At 33.1% G+C, this 13,064-nt stretch overlaps 1 protein-coding gene across 1 annotated transcript; it reads right to left on the bottom strand.

Annotated features, from left to right (window-relative positions):
• Nucleotides 1-5,832: 5,832 nt before the first annotated feature.
• SYP32 (syntaxin of plants 32) lies at nt 5,833-7,810 on the bottom strand. The gene is made up of 5 exons (XM_079069561.1): nt 7,226-7,810; nt 6,753-7,003; nt 6,490-6,662; nt 6,226-6,423; nt 5,833-6,045 (listed from the first exon to the last, which is right to left on the bottom strand). The coding sequence occupies exons 1-5, from the start codon at nt 7,494-7,496 to the stop codon at nt 5,886-5,888; spliced, it is 1,053 nt and encodes a 350-aa protein (XP_078925687.1). The 5' UTR covers nt 7,497-7,810; the 3' UTR covers nt 5,833-5,885.
• Nucleotides 7,811-13,064: the final 5,254 nt, after the last annotated feature.

Genomic DNA, 13,064 nt, shown 5'->3' with positions numbered 1-13,064 from the left:
GATGGGTAAATGGTTTTTTTATTAGAATGTGTAATTAGGTATAAAGAAAAAAAAAAGAAAGATATTAGAAATGGTCAGATGATATTTTCATATGGATCAGGACCACCAATGCAACAAATACAAACCACAAAACCAGCCAAGTAAAAATTCAATATTAGGATCAAAAGTGTGAATTTAGGCAAACCATGTGGATAAAATGTGTAATTTACTCTAAATTAAAATATAATGGTTATAAAATTCCTTTTGACATGAGCTAGGCACAAACCACGCAAGAAATTGAAACCACATGAACCATCTATGTAACAAAAAAAATTAGGGACAAAACTTACGAATCTGAAAAACGACTGCGACCATTTTTGTGATTTTGTCAAAAGTTAATGAAAATAAAGTTTTTTTTTTAGTTTTTTTACTTCATTTTATTATATGAATTGTTCTATTTGTTAAAATAGTCATTATTGAAAAGAGAATGGGATAGCTTGTTAGGCTAAATGGAGTGGTGTCGATGGCATCCACTTCGCGTAGGCTCTACCTAGATAAAGCAATGTCATGCCATTTTGATAGCATGGTTAAGGAGTGGCGGTGATGGCTAGGGAGAAGAAAAAAAGCGGGGCAAAAAGGAAGAGAAGACGGGAAAAAAAGGAAGAGAGAGGACGACATAAGTGTGACGTTCAACACATGTCATTGAGTTATGCTTGCATCATGGGGCGGTGTATGTCGTCGGCATTGAAGGCCACCTATGATCATCCACGTCATGCTATTCCACTATGTGTAGTCTTATAAATGTAACATGACATGTCAAGTGACATTTGGTCGGCATGACTTACTTATGTGACGCACATGACGTTCACGTAGCCTTTCAATTTAATTATATATTTTTCACAAATCTTAAAATATTATTATTAATTTAAAACTTAATTAAACTTACACCTCCTACCTCCTACCACAACCATCCATATATCTTATGTTGAGAGCCACTACCACAAGAATCTCCAGAAACCATTACAATGAATAAAAGTGCAAATTATTCTTGCATTGTAGACAATGTTGTAAAAAAAACGTTCGACATTAGCTAGTCGGTGGACTAAAGTTGTAACATCCCAATTTTCAAGGCCAAAATTTCATTTTTAATTAACTCATAAAATAGTTTACCAAAAACATTACCAATGACGTATCAATTTATAAAATTGTAACAACGTGTCTCAAAACCATATCATCAGTAGTAATAAAAATCAGAGTACAATCCCAGAAAACTCAATGCGGAAATCATGTGTGAGTGTGATGTGTCGCTACCGCGCCGGCTCCTTCCCCTTCGCTGAAGAGGTACCTGACACAAAACTGAAAACTGTAAGCACGAAGCTTAGTGAGTTCCCCCATCATACCACATACCATACAATCACATAGCATACATACTGTCAGACATATCTGGGTGCCCGACCTACCCCTTCGGTCCTCTCGACCGGTGACCTTGCCTAGCATATCTGGGTGCTGGCCTACCCCTTCGGTCCTCTCGACCGGTGACCTTGCCTAGCATATCTGGGTGTTGGCCTACCCCTTCGGTCCTCTCGACCGGTCCATCACATACTATCACATAATCATAATCTAGCATAGTTGGATACTAAACTACCCCTTCGGCCCTATCGACCGGTAACTTGGGGACTATCTCCCCCTACTACTACCACTATCACATAACATCATATCATGCTAGCACATAGAACATAACAGGTAGCAGTAAACCTAGATGAATATCACAAAGACAATCATCTAACATACATCTCCTACCAGTGGGCCGGCATTGTGGCCGTAGACCCACCACTACTGGAAAGTAACTCACCTCAATGTCACGTAGTGTCTGCACTGATCTCGATGTGGAAATCGACTCTCCCCGACTCCTCAATCCCTACACGACAACTCTTCCAAGTTATCAACTCATACTCATACTCGTAACCCTTACAAGGGTCAACCCAATCCCAATCAATGTCCAAGTCAAATCCATGGTCAAAGTCAACTTTTGGTCAAAGTCAACATCTGGTTGACTCGACTCGCCGATTTGGCCCGCCAACTCGTCGAGTCCCCATAACCACAAAATGTCATAAACCCGTCCCTACTCGTCGAGTCTAGCAAGAGCGCGACGAGTTCGCCTTCAACAACACATCGAACAATCTTCAACCGAATCGCCGAGTTCGTTCTTGAACTCGCCGAGTTCGTCTTCATCCATAAGAAGATGTTCGGTCTATGACTCGCCGATTCCGTCTTCATAAGTTGGGAGATTGCCTTGGACTCGCCGAGTCTGTTCATACACTCGTTGAGCCCCATGATTTCCAGATCCAAGACCAACCCCTAGCAGGCTGAGTGTTCCTTCCACTCAACCAAAACCATTTCCAGAAGACATTTTGGGGGAAAAAGCGTCCCGACTCGCCGAGTCTCCCAAGTGACTCTCCGAGTCCCTCTTTGTCCAAAACTACACAGTCGATTTCAGTGGGACTTAATGCATCCAAATCATAGATCTGACCTCCTAGGGTCCCTTTTATACGTAAAGCTACGAACTTGATGTCCATGCATGGGGTTTTTGGCTCAAAAAGCTATAAAATGGGGTTTATATGGTGCATGGGTCTCCCATGGCCATAAAGTTGGCACCTTTATGCCATGGGAACCCTCAATGGTTCCAGATCTGAAGCACAAACCCACATATACAAGCAAATTTGAGCATAGCCTCTCAAAAGCTTAGAAAAGGTAGAAAAATAGCCCCAAAACAAGATCTAGGAAATAGATGGTCAAGGTTCAAGCTTTTTACCTTGAATGAACTGAGAATGAAGCAAAACCTCTGGATCTTCTTGCTTCCTCTTGATCTCCCAAGCTCCTTTCTTCTTCTCAAACTTCAATCACCCAACAAATGTCACCACAAAGCTCAAGCACACTCAATAATGGTTTAGGGTTTCAATCTAGGGTTTCTCTGAGTTGGGAGGGTGATGGAGGCTGGTTTGGGACGAGATAAAGTGTTTAAATAGGGTGCAAACCCTAAATATTAGGGTTTTGTCCAGACAGCTCCTACTCGTCGAGTCGGTCTCCCGACTCGTCGAGTAGGTCACTTAAACCCCCGATCAAAAGTCGAGTCTACTCGATGAGTTGGGCCTCCAACTCGCCGAGTCCCAGAGTAAATTGCAATATTTCTTGAAATTAAATACGTACCAGGAATCGGGTGCTACAAAAGTTAAAGGATTAATCGGGGACCCTAAATTGTTTATTCTTTAAATTTTAAAAAATTAAATATGACTAATATGATAACAAAGCTCGTAAATATCATAACAAAATAGGTTAATATGATTAATACAAACACTGATCATTCCATAAGTAGTTATTATTGAGATATAACTTCTTCAAAGTGTTAAAATTTTATCGTTTGCTACTGCTTCGTTCATTGTATGGGAAACGATTAATCTAGGCGCCTTCTAGTCAGTCGAATAACGTCTAGGGACTAATCGAAGATTAATTAGGACATAGTCGGAATTTTTGCAACACTGATTGTAGATTAACAAAATCCTTTACGATGAACAAAATACATATGAACAAAAGTACAACCCTTATATCCCACATTGACACATTCTACATCATTTTTTTTTCTCTTATTATATTTTTTTCATTTAGGCTCCATCCCTAACCATCACAAAACAATGAACATAGTCAGTTTTCCGTTCCGATGCGTTTTCTCACTATATTATTCTTGTATTTATATTTTTTTTGCTTGGTTCAGATGAGTGTTTTCACTATATTTCTTATAATAATAGATACCCTTTGTATGATAGGATGTAGGTGTTAGGTTTTCTATGCATTTTTACACTAATATTTGGCAACAGAAGCAATTAAATAATCCTAAATGTAAATGCAACCAAGGATATAGGTTTTACTAGTTATAACAACTTACTTTGAAACAACCAAATAATACTACAAAGTGAGATAGGATTACTAACCTTTAAGCAAAATCGAATTTGCATCTTGAATCCTTGTAGATCTCGAAAATCTTGAAGCTTCTGGAAGGTTCTAGCACTCAAAAGATAATGTATCTAAAGGATCGCGCCCAAAAGACTAAACACCAGAAAATTAGGAGAGGGGAGAAGAGGCTTGTAAAACACGAAATCTCATAGTGCAAGGAAGCTATGATTGGAATTAATGAAGTTCAGGAGGGTCTTTTGTAGTTGAACAAACTTGCAGAGAAACCAAATTTGAATTAATTAAATAATCATATTTAATCCTAATTCAAATGCATGCCTTATCAGCAACTATGAACGAAAATACTAAAGCGATTCAAATTCATCCAACCCTTTTAGGGTTCCAGAACATTTCAGTTACTCAACTATTAAACAATTAATATGCAGTCTTTGTACCTTTAAATAATTTCATGAAAAATTCTAATTAATTCTAATTAATTCAAATTAATTCTAAATTAATTTTAAGTAGCTTCTATTTAATTTACCAAGCTTTGATAAATTAACAAACTATTTATCTCACTCTCATAAAACTTTTTCTATCTATTTTAACTCTTGAGGGCAACTCTAAAATGACTTTGTTATCATTCTCAAAGTTATACAAATTAGTAATGATATTGGACACTCATTTCCAACGGTAGGTATTGTTAGTGTATGTTTATACAAGTAGACTAGATTAGTCTTTTGTATGTATGTTGAGTGCTTGATTATATGGTGCATTTATGTATATGTCTGAGGGGTTAATGACGGAACGACGATAGGCTGCGATTCAACTGTTGATCATGTTTGAGGGGTTAATGACGGAACGACGATAGGTTACGAGTCTAGATACCCAGAGTCGTTAACAGAACGACGATAGGCTGCGAGTTAATTGTTGATGGCGAAACGATGATATGTTGTAAGCCATTTGTTTGTATGCATTGTATTGTATGTGTATTGAAGTATGTGATATTTTGGGGAACTCAATAAGTTTTATGCTTACAATTGTTGGTTAAATATTTTTAGGTACTTCTTTAGACAGAGGGAATGGTCAGTTTGACTGTACCACAACACGTCTCTATTTATTTATGATTTAGACTTTCATTGTTTTCATGATGATTTTGATACATTTTATGATACATTATTAGGGTGATGAAACAATTTGATATATAGGTTTTGGATGTTTGATTTATGCCTTTTCAAAAGAAATATTTGTTTAAAATTTTAGGACGTTACACCAACACCGCATCGTGAGGAAAAACTTTCATTTTATATACTTTTATATATTTACAATAGATTGACTTCAATATATTTGCTTGTGCTTCTGATTGACCGCTTTGGCGATTAATCAACTTGTTGTAGTCTTGTAGATGACATTGAAGTTGTTGATATTTTCGGCCATGTCCTACCATTTTAAATTCATTTGATGCACAATATGATCGATAGTTTGTATTTGTTTTAGAAAATTGTCAAGAATCCGCTTCCAAAAGGACTCAAATCATTGTTAATTCGTAGTGCTGAATCTTTTGAAATGTCGATTGAAGTCTTAACTAACGCGACTTCTTCTTTGATGTTCCATTGTTTTACCTTATGCTCGTTAGAAGTCTGCGTGAGGTGGGGGGTTATGTGGCTCATTAATTTCTTCTTGGATTTTGTGTTGTGTTAGGTTTCGTCGATTTTGTCATCCGAAACTTAGGTTTGGGGTTGACGGTAGGATATGTGCGGGTTTTCTGGCTAGAATGGATCAAAAGGTTGGTTTTTTTAAAATGTTTTTGAAAAGGGTCAAACATACACAGTATTTAAAATTAAATCTCTTCCCCAAATAAACTTCTTAGAAACAATGATATCCTATAATCCGCAAACATTAAAGAAATAGCAAGAAAAAAGGCTCGTTGTTTCGTTTCATATCTCAAAAATATTGTTATATTAAGCAACAAAGAATAGAAAAATCATGAGAAATACAATTAATACAAAGAATATCTTTATCATGAGCCACCTGTTAGATGATATACTGTTGAGGTACCTCATCAGTTGCCCTTGTGCTCCTTCAACATTCGCCAAAGTATCCTCCATGTTTTCATCAATCCTGTCAACCATCATTTTACTACTTAATTAATACAGAAAAAACAACTCAATACAGAAACTCGGGTATTCTTAAGACACCAAGCCTTCACCTATTGTGAAATTTGTATTTTGGAATGTAAGGGTAAAATGGTCATTTAGTCTCATTCATACGGTTTATTCAGTCTGAAAAAATGGGACTAACCTGATTGCAAGCTCCCCCTGCTGAGAAACCATGGTTGCCAATTGTTGAAAAATGTTGCCTAATTCATGAATGGTGGACTCCACATTGTGAAGAGCTTCAGCTCTACTTTGCATGTAACTATCTTGTAATGGAACCATTTGTTGTTGCTGATTTTGTTGATCTTGAATCAATGGCTGAGATTCTGCATCAGCCTGCTTTCTAAAAAAACAGAAATTAGTTAGCTGTGTTTTTCTGTAATTTAACTTTGTCAAAATTTATCTTTACCTAGGGAACAATGCAGATGAACTTGAAGAGTCATTAGCCCATGGAGGAGGTGAATTTGAAGAATTGGATGTTCCCTTGTTTGCTAAAGGGCGTTGACGAACGAATGGATTAGCATTCTCTTTTGAAGTAGTTGCAGAAAATAACTGTCTTCTATTTTCATGAACCTTCAAATGCTGCAGCCAAATGATTCAAAGTTCAACAAAAACATTGATAGAAAGATGATATGGTTCAAATAAAAGTATGGTTTCATAGTAACTGAGCACCTCTGTTCGCATAGTAAGAACCTCCTTGAACTCCTTTGTGGCTGACATCAATCGATTCTTTAGATTATCAACAACTGTAGTTGAATGGGTAGTTGTATCACTTGAAATACTTGCAGTTTCATTTTGGGAATTGCAAACAAGCTGCAAATCTACTACTGCTGAATTGAGAACAGTAATGTCCTGTTTGATGACAGCAGTCAGCTCTTGGATCTCCTTTGTTGGATCATCAAAAACAGATGTCCGCTTTGCCACTAGAAATACAGAAGCTAGAACATGTTAATAATACTTCTTCCTCCGGGTTTACAATTCAACATATATTGAGATTGATCTCACTTTTTTGAAACTAGCCTGATACTAGAGCACAATTGCGTATACAATTTACCCAATATATTGATCAATAGTGTATTCAGTTTTAGTAATAACTGTATCAATTGTTTAGTAAAAGAGAATTAAGAGTGCATGAAGCAACTTACATTTGGCAAGCTTCGCTAGCTTTTGCGACGTTTGGTGAATTCCATACCCAATTTTGGAAGCCCTTTTGTTAAATTCCGACTGGACTGCAACCGTCGATCGCGATCCCGCAGTCTTGCTGGAACCACCAGCACCACTCCCAGCACCGCGGCTATTAACAGTCGTCTCTGCCGCATCTGAAACTGAATGTGATTTTCTTAGCCTCTCAGCTATGCTCGAAAACTCCTGACTCCGATCTCTATATGATGATCCTTGCCCGGATTTCACATTCATGATATACGCACAACGTGAATTTGTTTATGGAATCGAAGGAAAAGAAACTGATCACGGGAACCCTAAAAACTAGCTGAGTAATTTCACGGAGGCATGACGAGAATTCGAATCAAGCAAAACACATGCTAATCTGCATGTTAGAGTGTCAAATTACAAGGGTCATTGATTGCATCGAGAGATTGGATTGCAAAACAAGACTTGTGAGAGAGAAGAATGAAGATCTAAGGGAAAACCTAGATCTGGGGAGATTAAAATTGACGAAGGGTAACTTGCGACAGCAAAGAAATTTCCCGGTTTTTCTTTCGACCGCGTACCGTCTACTCGGCCGTAAAAATATATTTACTCCAACCACTACAAAAACGGATTCAAATACACCGAAATTAATAAATCTAAAATCTAAATAATATATATATATATATATATATATATATATATATATATATATATATATATATATATATATATATATATATATATATATATATGACAACCGTCAAAATTCGAGTTAGTTATAGATTTGATAAACTTAGTTGCACATATAGGCACAACACATATTAAACTTAGTAATTAGAAGCTAAGTTATAACCTACTAGAAACTTGACAACAGATAGAAACAATGGATGGTGTACTTAGATTCCACCTTGATATGTGAATTCTACATCTACTAAGCTGTAGTGACTATCCATATTTGGATCACTCTTTGACTCGAACAATATTTCATGAATCATATACACACATCATGCACTTGACCTAGAAGTAGAAGTTAGTTCAAAGTCTCATAGAAACTTAAGTCAAATTTGAAGACTAGGACTAGTATACTTGATTCCTCAATTTCGCTTGAATCTCGGAATCACTACATAGAATGTCAATAAACCGATAAAAATAAATTACAAACATTATTTATAACTATAAAAGAGTTATAATACCATAAGATAATTTAAAGTCTCAAATATTCTATTTATTTTGATATTCAAAGTTTATTAAACTCCAAAACCCTAAAAGCCCTAAAAACTCATATTTATAAACTTTAACCTTAAAAATCCTATAAAAACAATTATGAACCTTATAATATTATCTTATCATAATAATTATTATGAAATAAAAATTCAATGAAAAATAAAGATTTAGTTATTAACATTTACCCTTGATTTATAAGTCAAAAATCAAGAGTTTTATGCATAAAAACCAGGTTAAGGTGCACATTTTATAAAAAGTTGGATATTTTTATAAAAGATTTGAATTTTTATAAAAGAAACAAGAGAGAGAGAGCCTCTCCTCCCCTAAAATCGGATCCCTCTCTCCCCATATCTCTCTCACACTCTCATTCTCCAACACACACACATCTCTCTTCTTTCTCTCTCTAGAAAACTCTCTCTACCTTCTCTCTACTTTTTCTCTCCAAACACCACTCCATTCTCTCTTCCTCCCTCTAAGAACCAAGAAATTTTCCAGAAAACAAACCCAAGAACACTCCTCAAACTCGAAATCTTCATCATCTTGTGGTATTCTTGAAGGTAAAATCGATTTCTACTTCACTTTTCCTTCAAGTTTTGCTCTTTTTCTTACACTTTCTCATTCTTCATCTTCTTAAAACTTGTTTTCTTTTTGTTAAAATGGTTTTTACAACATGATGGATGTGTTTTAACACCATGCATGTATGATAAACAAGGTTGCATGTTCATGATCTTAGTGCAAAAATCGATTTTAAGGATTAAAACATCAAACTCAAGTTAAGAGTTTTTGAGAAACAAAATTTTGTTCATAAATGCATGTATACATTTTGATAAGTTTTAATCTTTTGATCTCTGGAAACATGACTAAAATATGAGTTTATCATGATATATTTAAAATACTTGAAAATATTTACTCAAGGAAATGATGAAAACCCACTTTTCTAACCAATCATCATGCATGCAATCTGCCAGATTTCTTTACCTGACTTTAAACTGTCATATCTCACTCATTTCTTAGCCAAAATTCGTGATTCTTTTTCTGAAATATAATATTTTGAGTTAGCTTTCAAACCCATCTGACCTTACTGGAAAATTCCAATATTTCGATTTTTACCAATTTTTACAAAACTGTTGCTCAAACAGCACTTTCCTTATGAACATTTGTTTTGTGTTGCATGTTCAAAGGACTTATTCATCACTAAAAATCATTCAAAAATTATTTTAAACTCTTAATATCATGTATTAATAGGAACAAAAAGATCTTGATTCAAAAGTCTTTGTAACATGTTGCAAAAATTGTCAAAGTAACATCAATAATCTTTACATAAATCACAAGAACCAAGTTTTCTCTATACATTTTATTGAGCCTTTAGGCATGGTTTTCAACATCAAAAATAAGAAAACAATTTTTCATTGTTGTTAAATTGTATGAAGATGCATTCTGGAAATTTTCAGCTCAATATATATTTTCTTTATTTTTATATGAAAATAATAAGAAAATAGAGTGTTAAATCATATAAAATACTTACACTAGTAAATAAATTCTGGAAAAATTCTTGGATGATTCTTTAAGTTAATAAACATCTCCCACGAAGTTTCAATGACTTTTGTTACTGTTTAATATGGTTTTGAATTTTCTTTTTGTTTAGCCCCAATAAATCATAAAACCACTTTAGACAAGTTGAAAAGGCTGTATAACAATTTTCGCAGCTTCTACCAGAGGTATAAGACTTAGAAAAATATTTTCAGAATTTTTCATAATGTATTCCTATTTTTCTCCGATTTTTGTATTTATAATGGACTAAAAATAGACAAAATAGTTCTGCTCATCCAAAATTCATGCAAATTTACCAGAACACCTTGTAGTACATTAGGAGGCTACATAAAAATTTTGATGATTTTTCTCTTCTGTATACTATTTTTCTCCTATTTTCTAAGATTAAATACACTTAAATACACAAAATCGGATTTCAGTATATAAAAACCACATTTGGTATTTTTCCCAGATTATTTACTCTGAAAATGAAGTGTACAAAAAATTTTGGTAATTTACTTTAACTGTTTAATAATTATTCTCCAATTAATGATTATTTAAGAGGATAAAACAAAGAAAAATAGAAAGACTAATTGAAAAATATCTTTTATATTTTTCACAGCTTCTAAATGTATAATAAAAGTGTTACAAAAATTTTGGGCAATTTTGGAAACTGTTTTCTATTTATTTCAATTTTTATTAGAATAAATGCTCAAAAATCATAAAATTGGGTTAAACAGTTTAGAAATCAATTTTTATATTTTTCCCAGCTTAATAATGTTTAATAACAGTAATACAAAAAGTTTGGGTAATTTTGGAAACTGATTTCTATTTTTCATGAATTTGTATCTATTTAGAGAATTAAATATATGAAAAATGGTTATACATATTCATACTCCATGAAAATTTATCTAGAAGTCTTTTAGTACATTTAGAACCAAAATCTGAAGTTTGGTAATTTTTATTAACTGTTAGTATTTTTCAAGATTTTATGGTTATTCAAGAAACTAAAATCGTGAAAAATAGTCAGACAAATCAAAAATTCAAGAAAATTTATCTTGAGGTCTTTCACTTCAATTAAAACTGAAATGCAAACTTTGGGAAATTTTAGAACTAAATTAATTTAGTTTTTGAATATTTAATCATTGGAACACCTCTTAAATTGTTAAATATTAGCATAATGAGAAATTTCCACTTAAATTGTTATATAACAATTGATTCATTGAAATTTAATTTTCACAGAAAAATGTTTGTAACTTATCAATATTAAATTTTGACACAATATTGGCATAATTCTATTGTAGTAGTAAGTATACTAGTGTTAGATTTCGATTAGAGACTCACTAGCGAATACCATTATTGTAGGAATCGATAGTGGTACAAGTGGAACTTAGCTCAAGGCATCATTTGCATCATCTCAATGCATATTGTGAGTATTCACCACTCCCTTATTTTCGATTTTTAAATGTTTTGGGCTGGAAAAGCATGTCCCGAAAAACTATTATTTGAATGTTGTATTTAAATTGATTTGTATCAAACATGATTGCTATTTTATTGCTATGTCTCTCTATGTATGTCTATGTAACACGGAACATGAGAACTTATCGTACTAAGGCCCTTCCCTTATCTCTAACCATTAACTCTTTGAGCCAATGATCATTATGGATAGCGCTATTAGGAATTGACAACTCCTCACTCGCCCTATTGCTGGAGTGCATGATATCATATTCATCTATGGAACGATAAGCATAGATCTTGATAGGGCTTCAGTCATAGGTTTGGTTGAGACTCATTGTTTGCTCATACACATACAAACTCGTTTCTCGTTATAGCAATAAACTTGTTATTAATTATAGCAATGAACTTTGTTTCTCATTACAACAACGAACTTTTATTACTGAAAACTTATATACATGTTTTAACAATGAAATTGTTTGCTCCTTGTAGCAACGAAATTGATTGCTTATTTTAGCAATGAAACTTGTTTACTCGTTTGAGTAACGAACTTTATCTTCCATGAGAATATGAATGTTGCATCTTATTTGGGCAACATACTTTATCTCTCATGATGACAAAGAACTTTGTTTTTACAAACTTATTTACTCATTTTAACAATATACTTTTATTATTGGAAACTTTTATCAAAACTTTGATTTCAATTCATGGAACCAATATTATTTTGTTTATCTGTGAGTACTCACCAACTATTTTTATAGTTGACGCTCGTTTTACATGCTTTTTCAGGAATCATCGAGTAAGTGGCACTTAGGGACACTTCACTTTTAGGAGCATTCGCATGTGTTGTATTTCAATTTACATTGTAATTTCTTTTAAAAATTGTTCAAACCCATTGTAAAATTGTAATGATTTTTAATACTATGGTTGGTGTTGTCTTTTAACTTTTGCTATGAAACCCTTTATACTGTCACGCCTCGTGTTTCCGCTTTAGCGGGGTGTGACAATATATATATATATATATATATATATATATATATATATATCTTATAAAGCTAGCATTTTTCTTTGAACCTCATGCATTTGAAACTTCCATGACTTTTCATTTTCTTTCTAATAATTATATAAATTGGTTAATTATGTTAAATTAATGCAAAAACTAAATTCTAATTATAAATTAACTAAACTATAATATTAAAATATCATATTTTACTTCTATTTATAAAATTATGACTTTAACTTTTTAACATATTATAGTTAACTTAGTAGTTTAGATATATTGTCGTACGTGAGTAATTATCCTTTTAAAATAACAACTTTTTTATAATTTATGATATTATGTAAAATAGTTAAATTATTAGTTTCAATATAATGTTAAACGGTTAACTTAAATCAAAATTTCAGTTAAACTTGAAAAAAATCGAGAGACTATTTTATAAATAGTTAAACGTTATAAACTATAGTGTTAAACCTAAATTGTAACCGTAAATTTAAAAAAACATGAAACTATTTTTTATAGTCATTAAGAATTTTCAAATAAGCGACTTAAAAATAACTTATAATAAGAACAGTTAAAAGTAATATTATATAAAAAATTCTAATGTTATCTTTAGAAACAAAAACGAT

Source organism: Lactuca virosa, chromosome 8, assembly GCF_052849685.1.
Source record: "Lactuca virosa cultivar CGN04683 chromosome 8, Lactuca_virosa_CGN04683_v6, whole genome shotgun sequence".
NCBI lineage: Eukaryota > Viridiplantae > Streptophyta > Magnoliopsida > Asterales > Asteraceae > Lactuca > Lactuca virosa.
Note: the sequence above shows the minus strand (reverse complement) of the source record. Positions and strands in the feature narration are given on the sequence as shown.

Coding starts and splice junctions, on each gene's coding strand:
- SYP32 (XM_079069561.1), bottom strand. CDS start 7,496: ATGAATGTGAAATCCGGGCAAGGATCATCATATAGAGATCGGAGTCAG. Junction 6,424..6,489: donor TCATCTGCATTGTTCCCTAG/GTAAAGATAAAT, acceptor CTGTTTTTTTAG/AAAGCAGGCTGATGCAGAAT. Junction 6,046..6,225: donor CAGGGGGAGCTTGCAATCAG/GTTAGTCCCATT, acceptor GATGGTTGACAG/GATTGATGAAAACATGGAGG.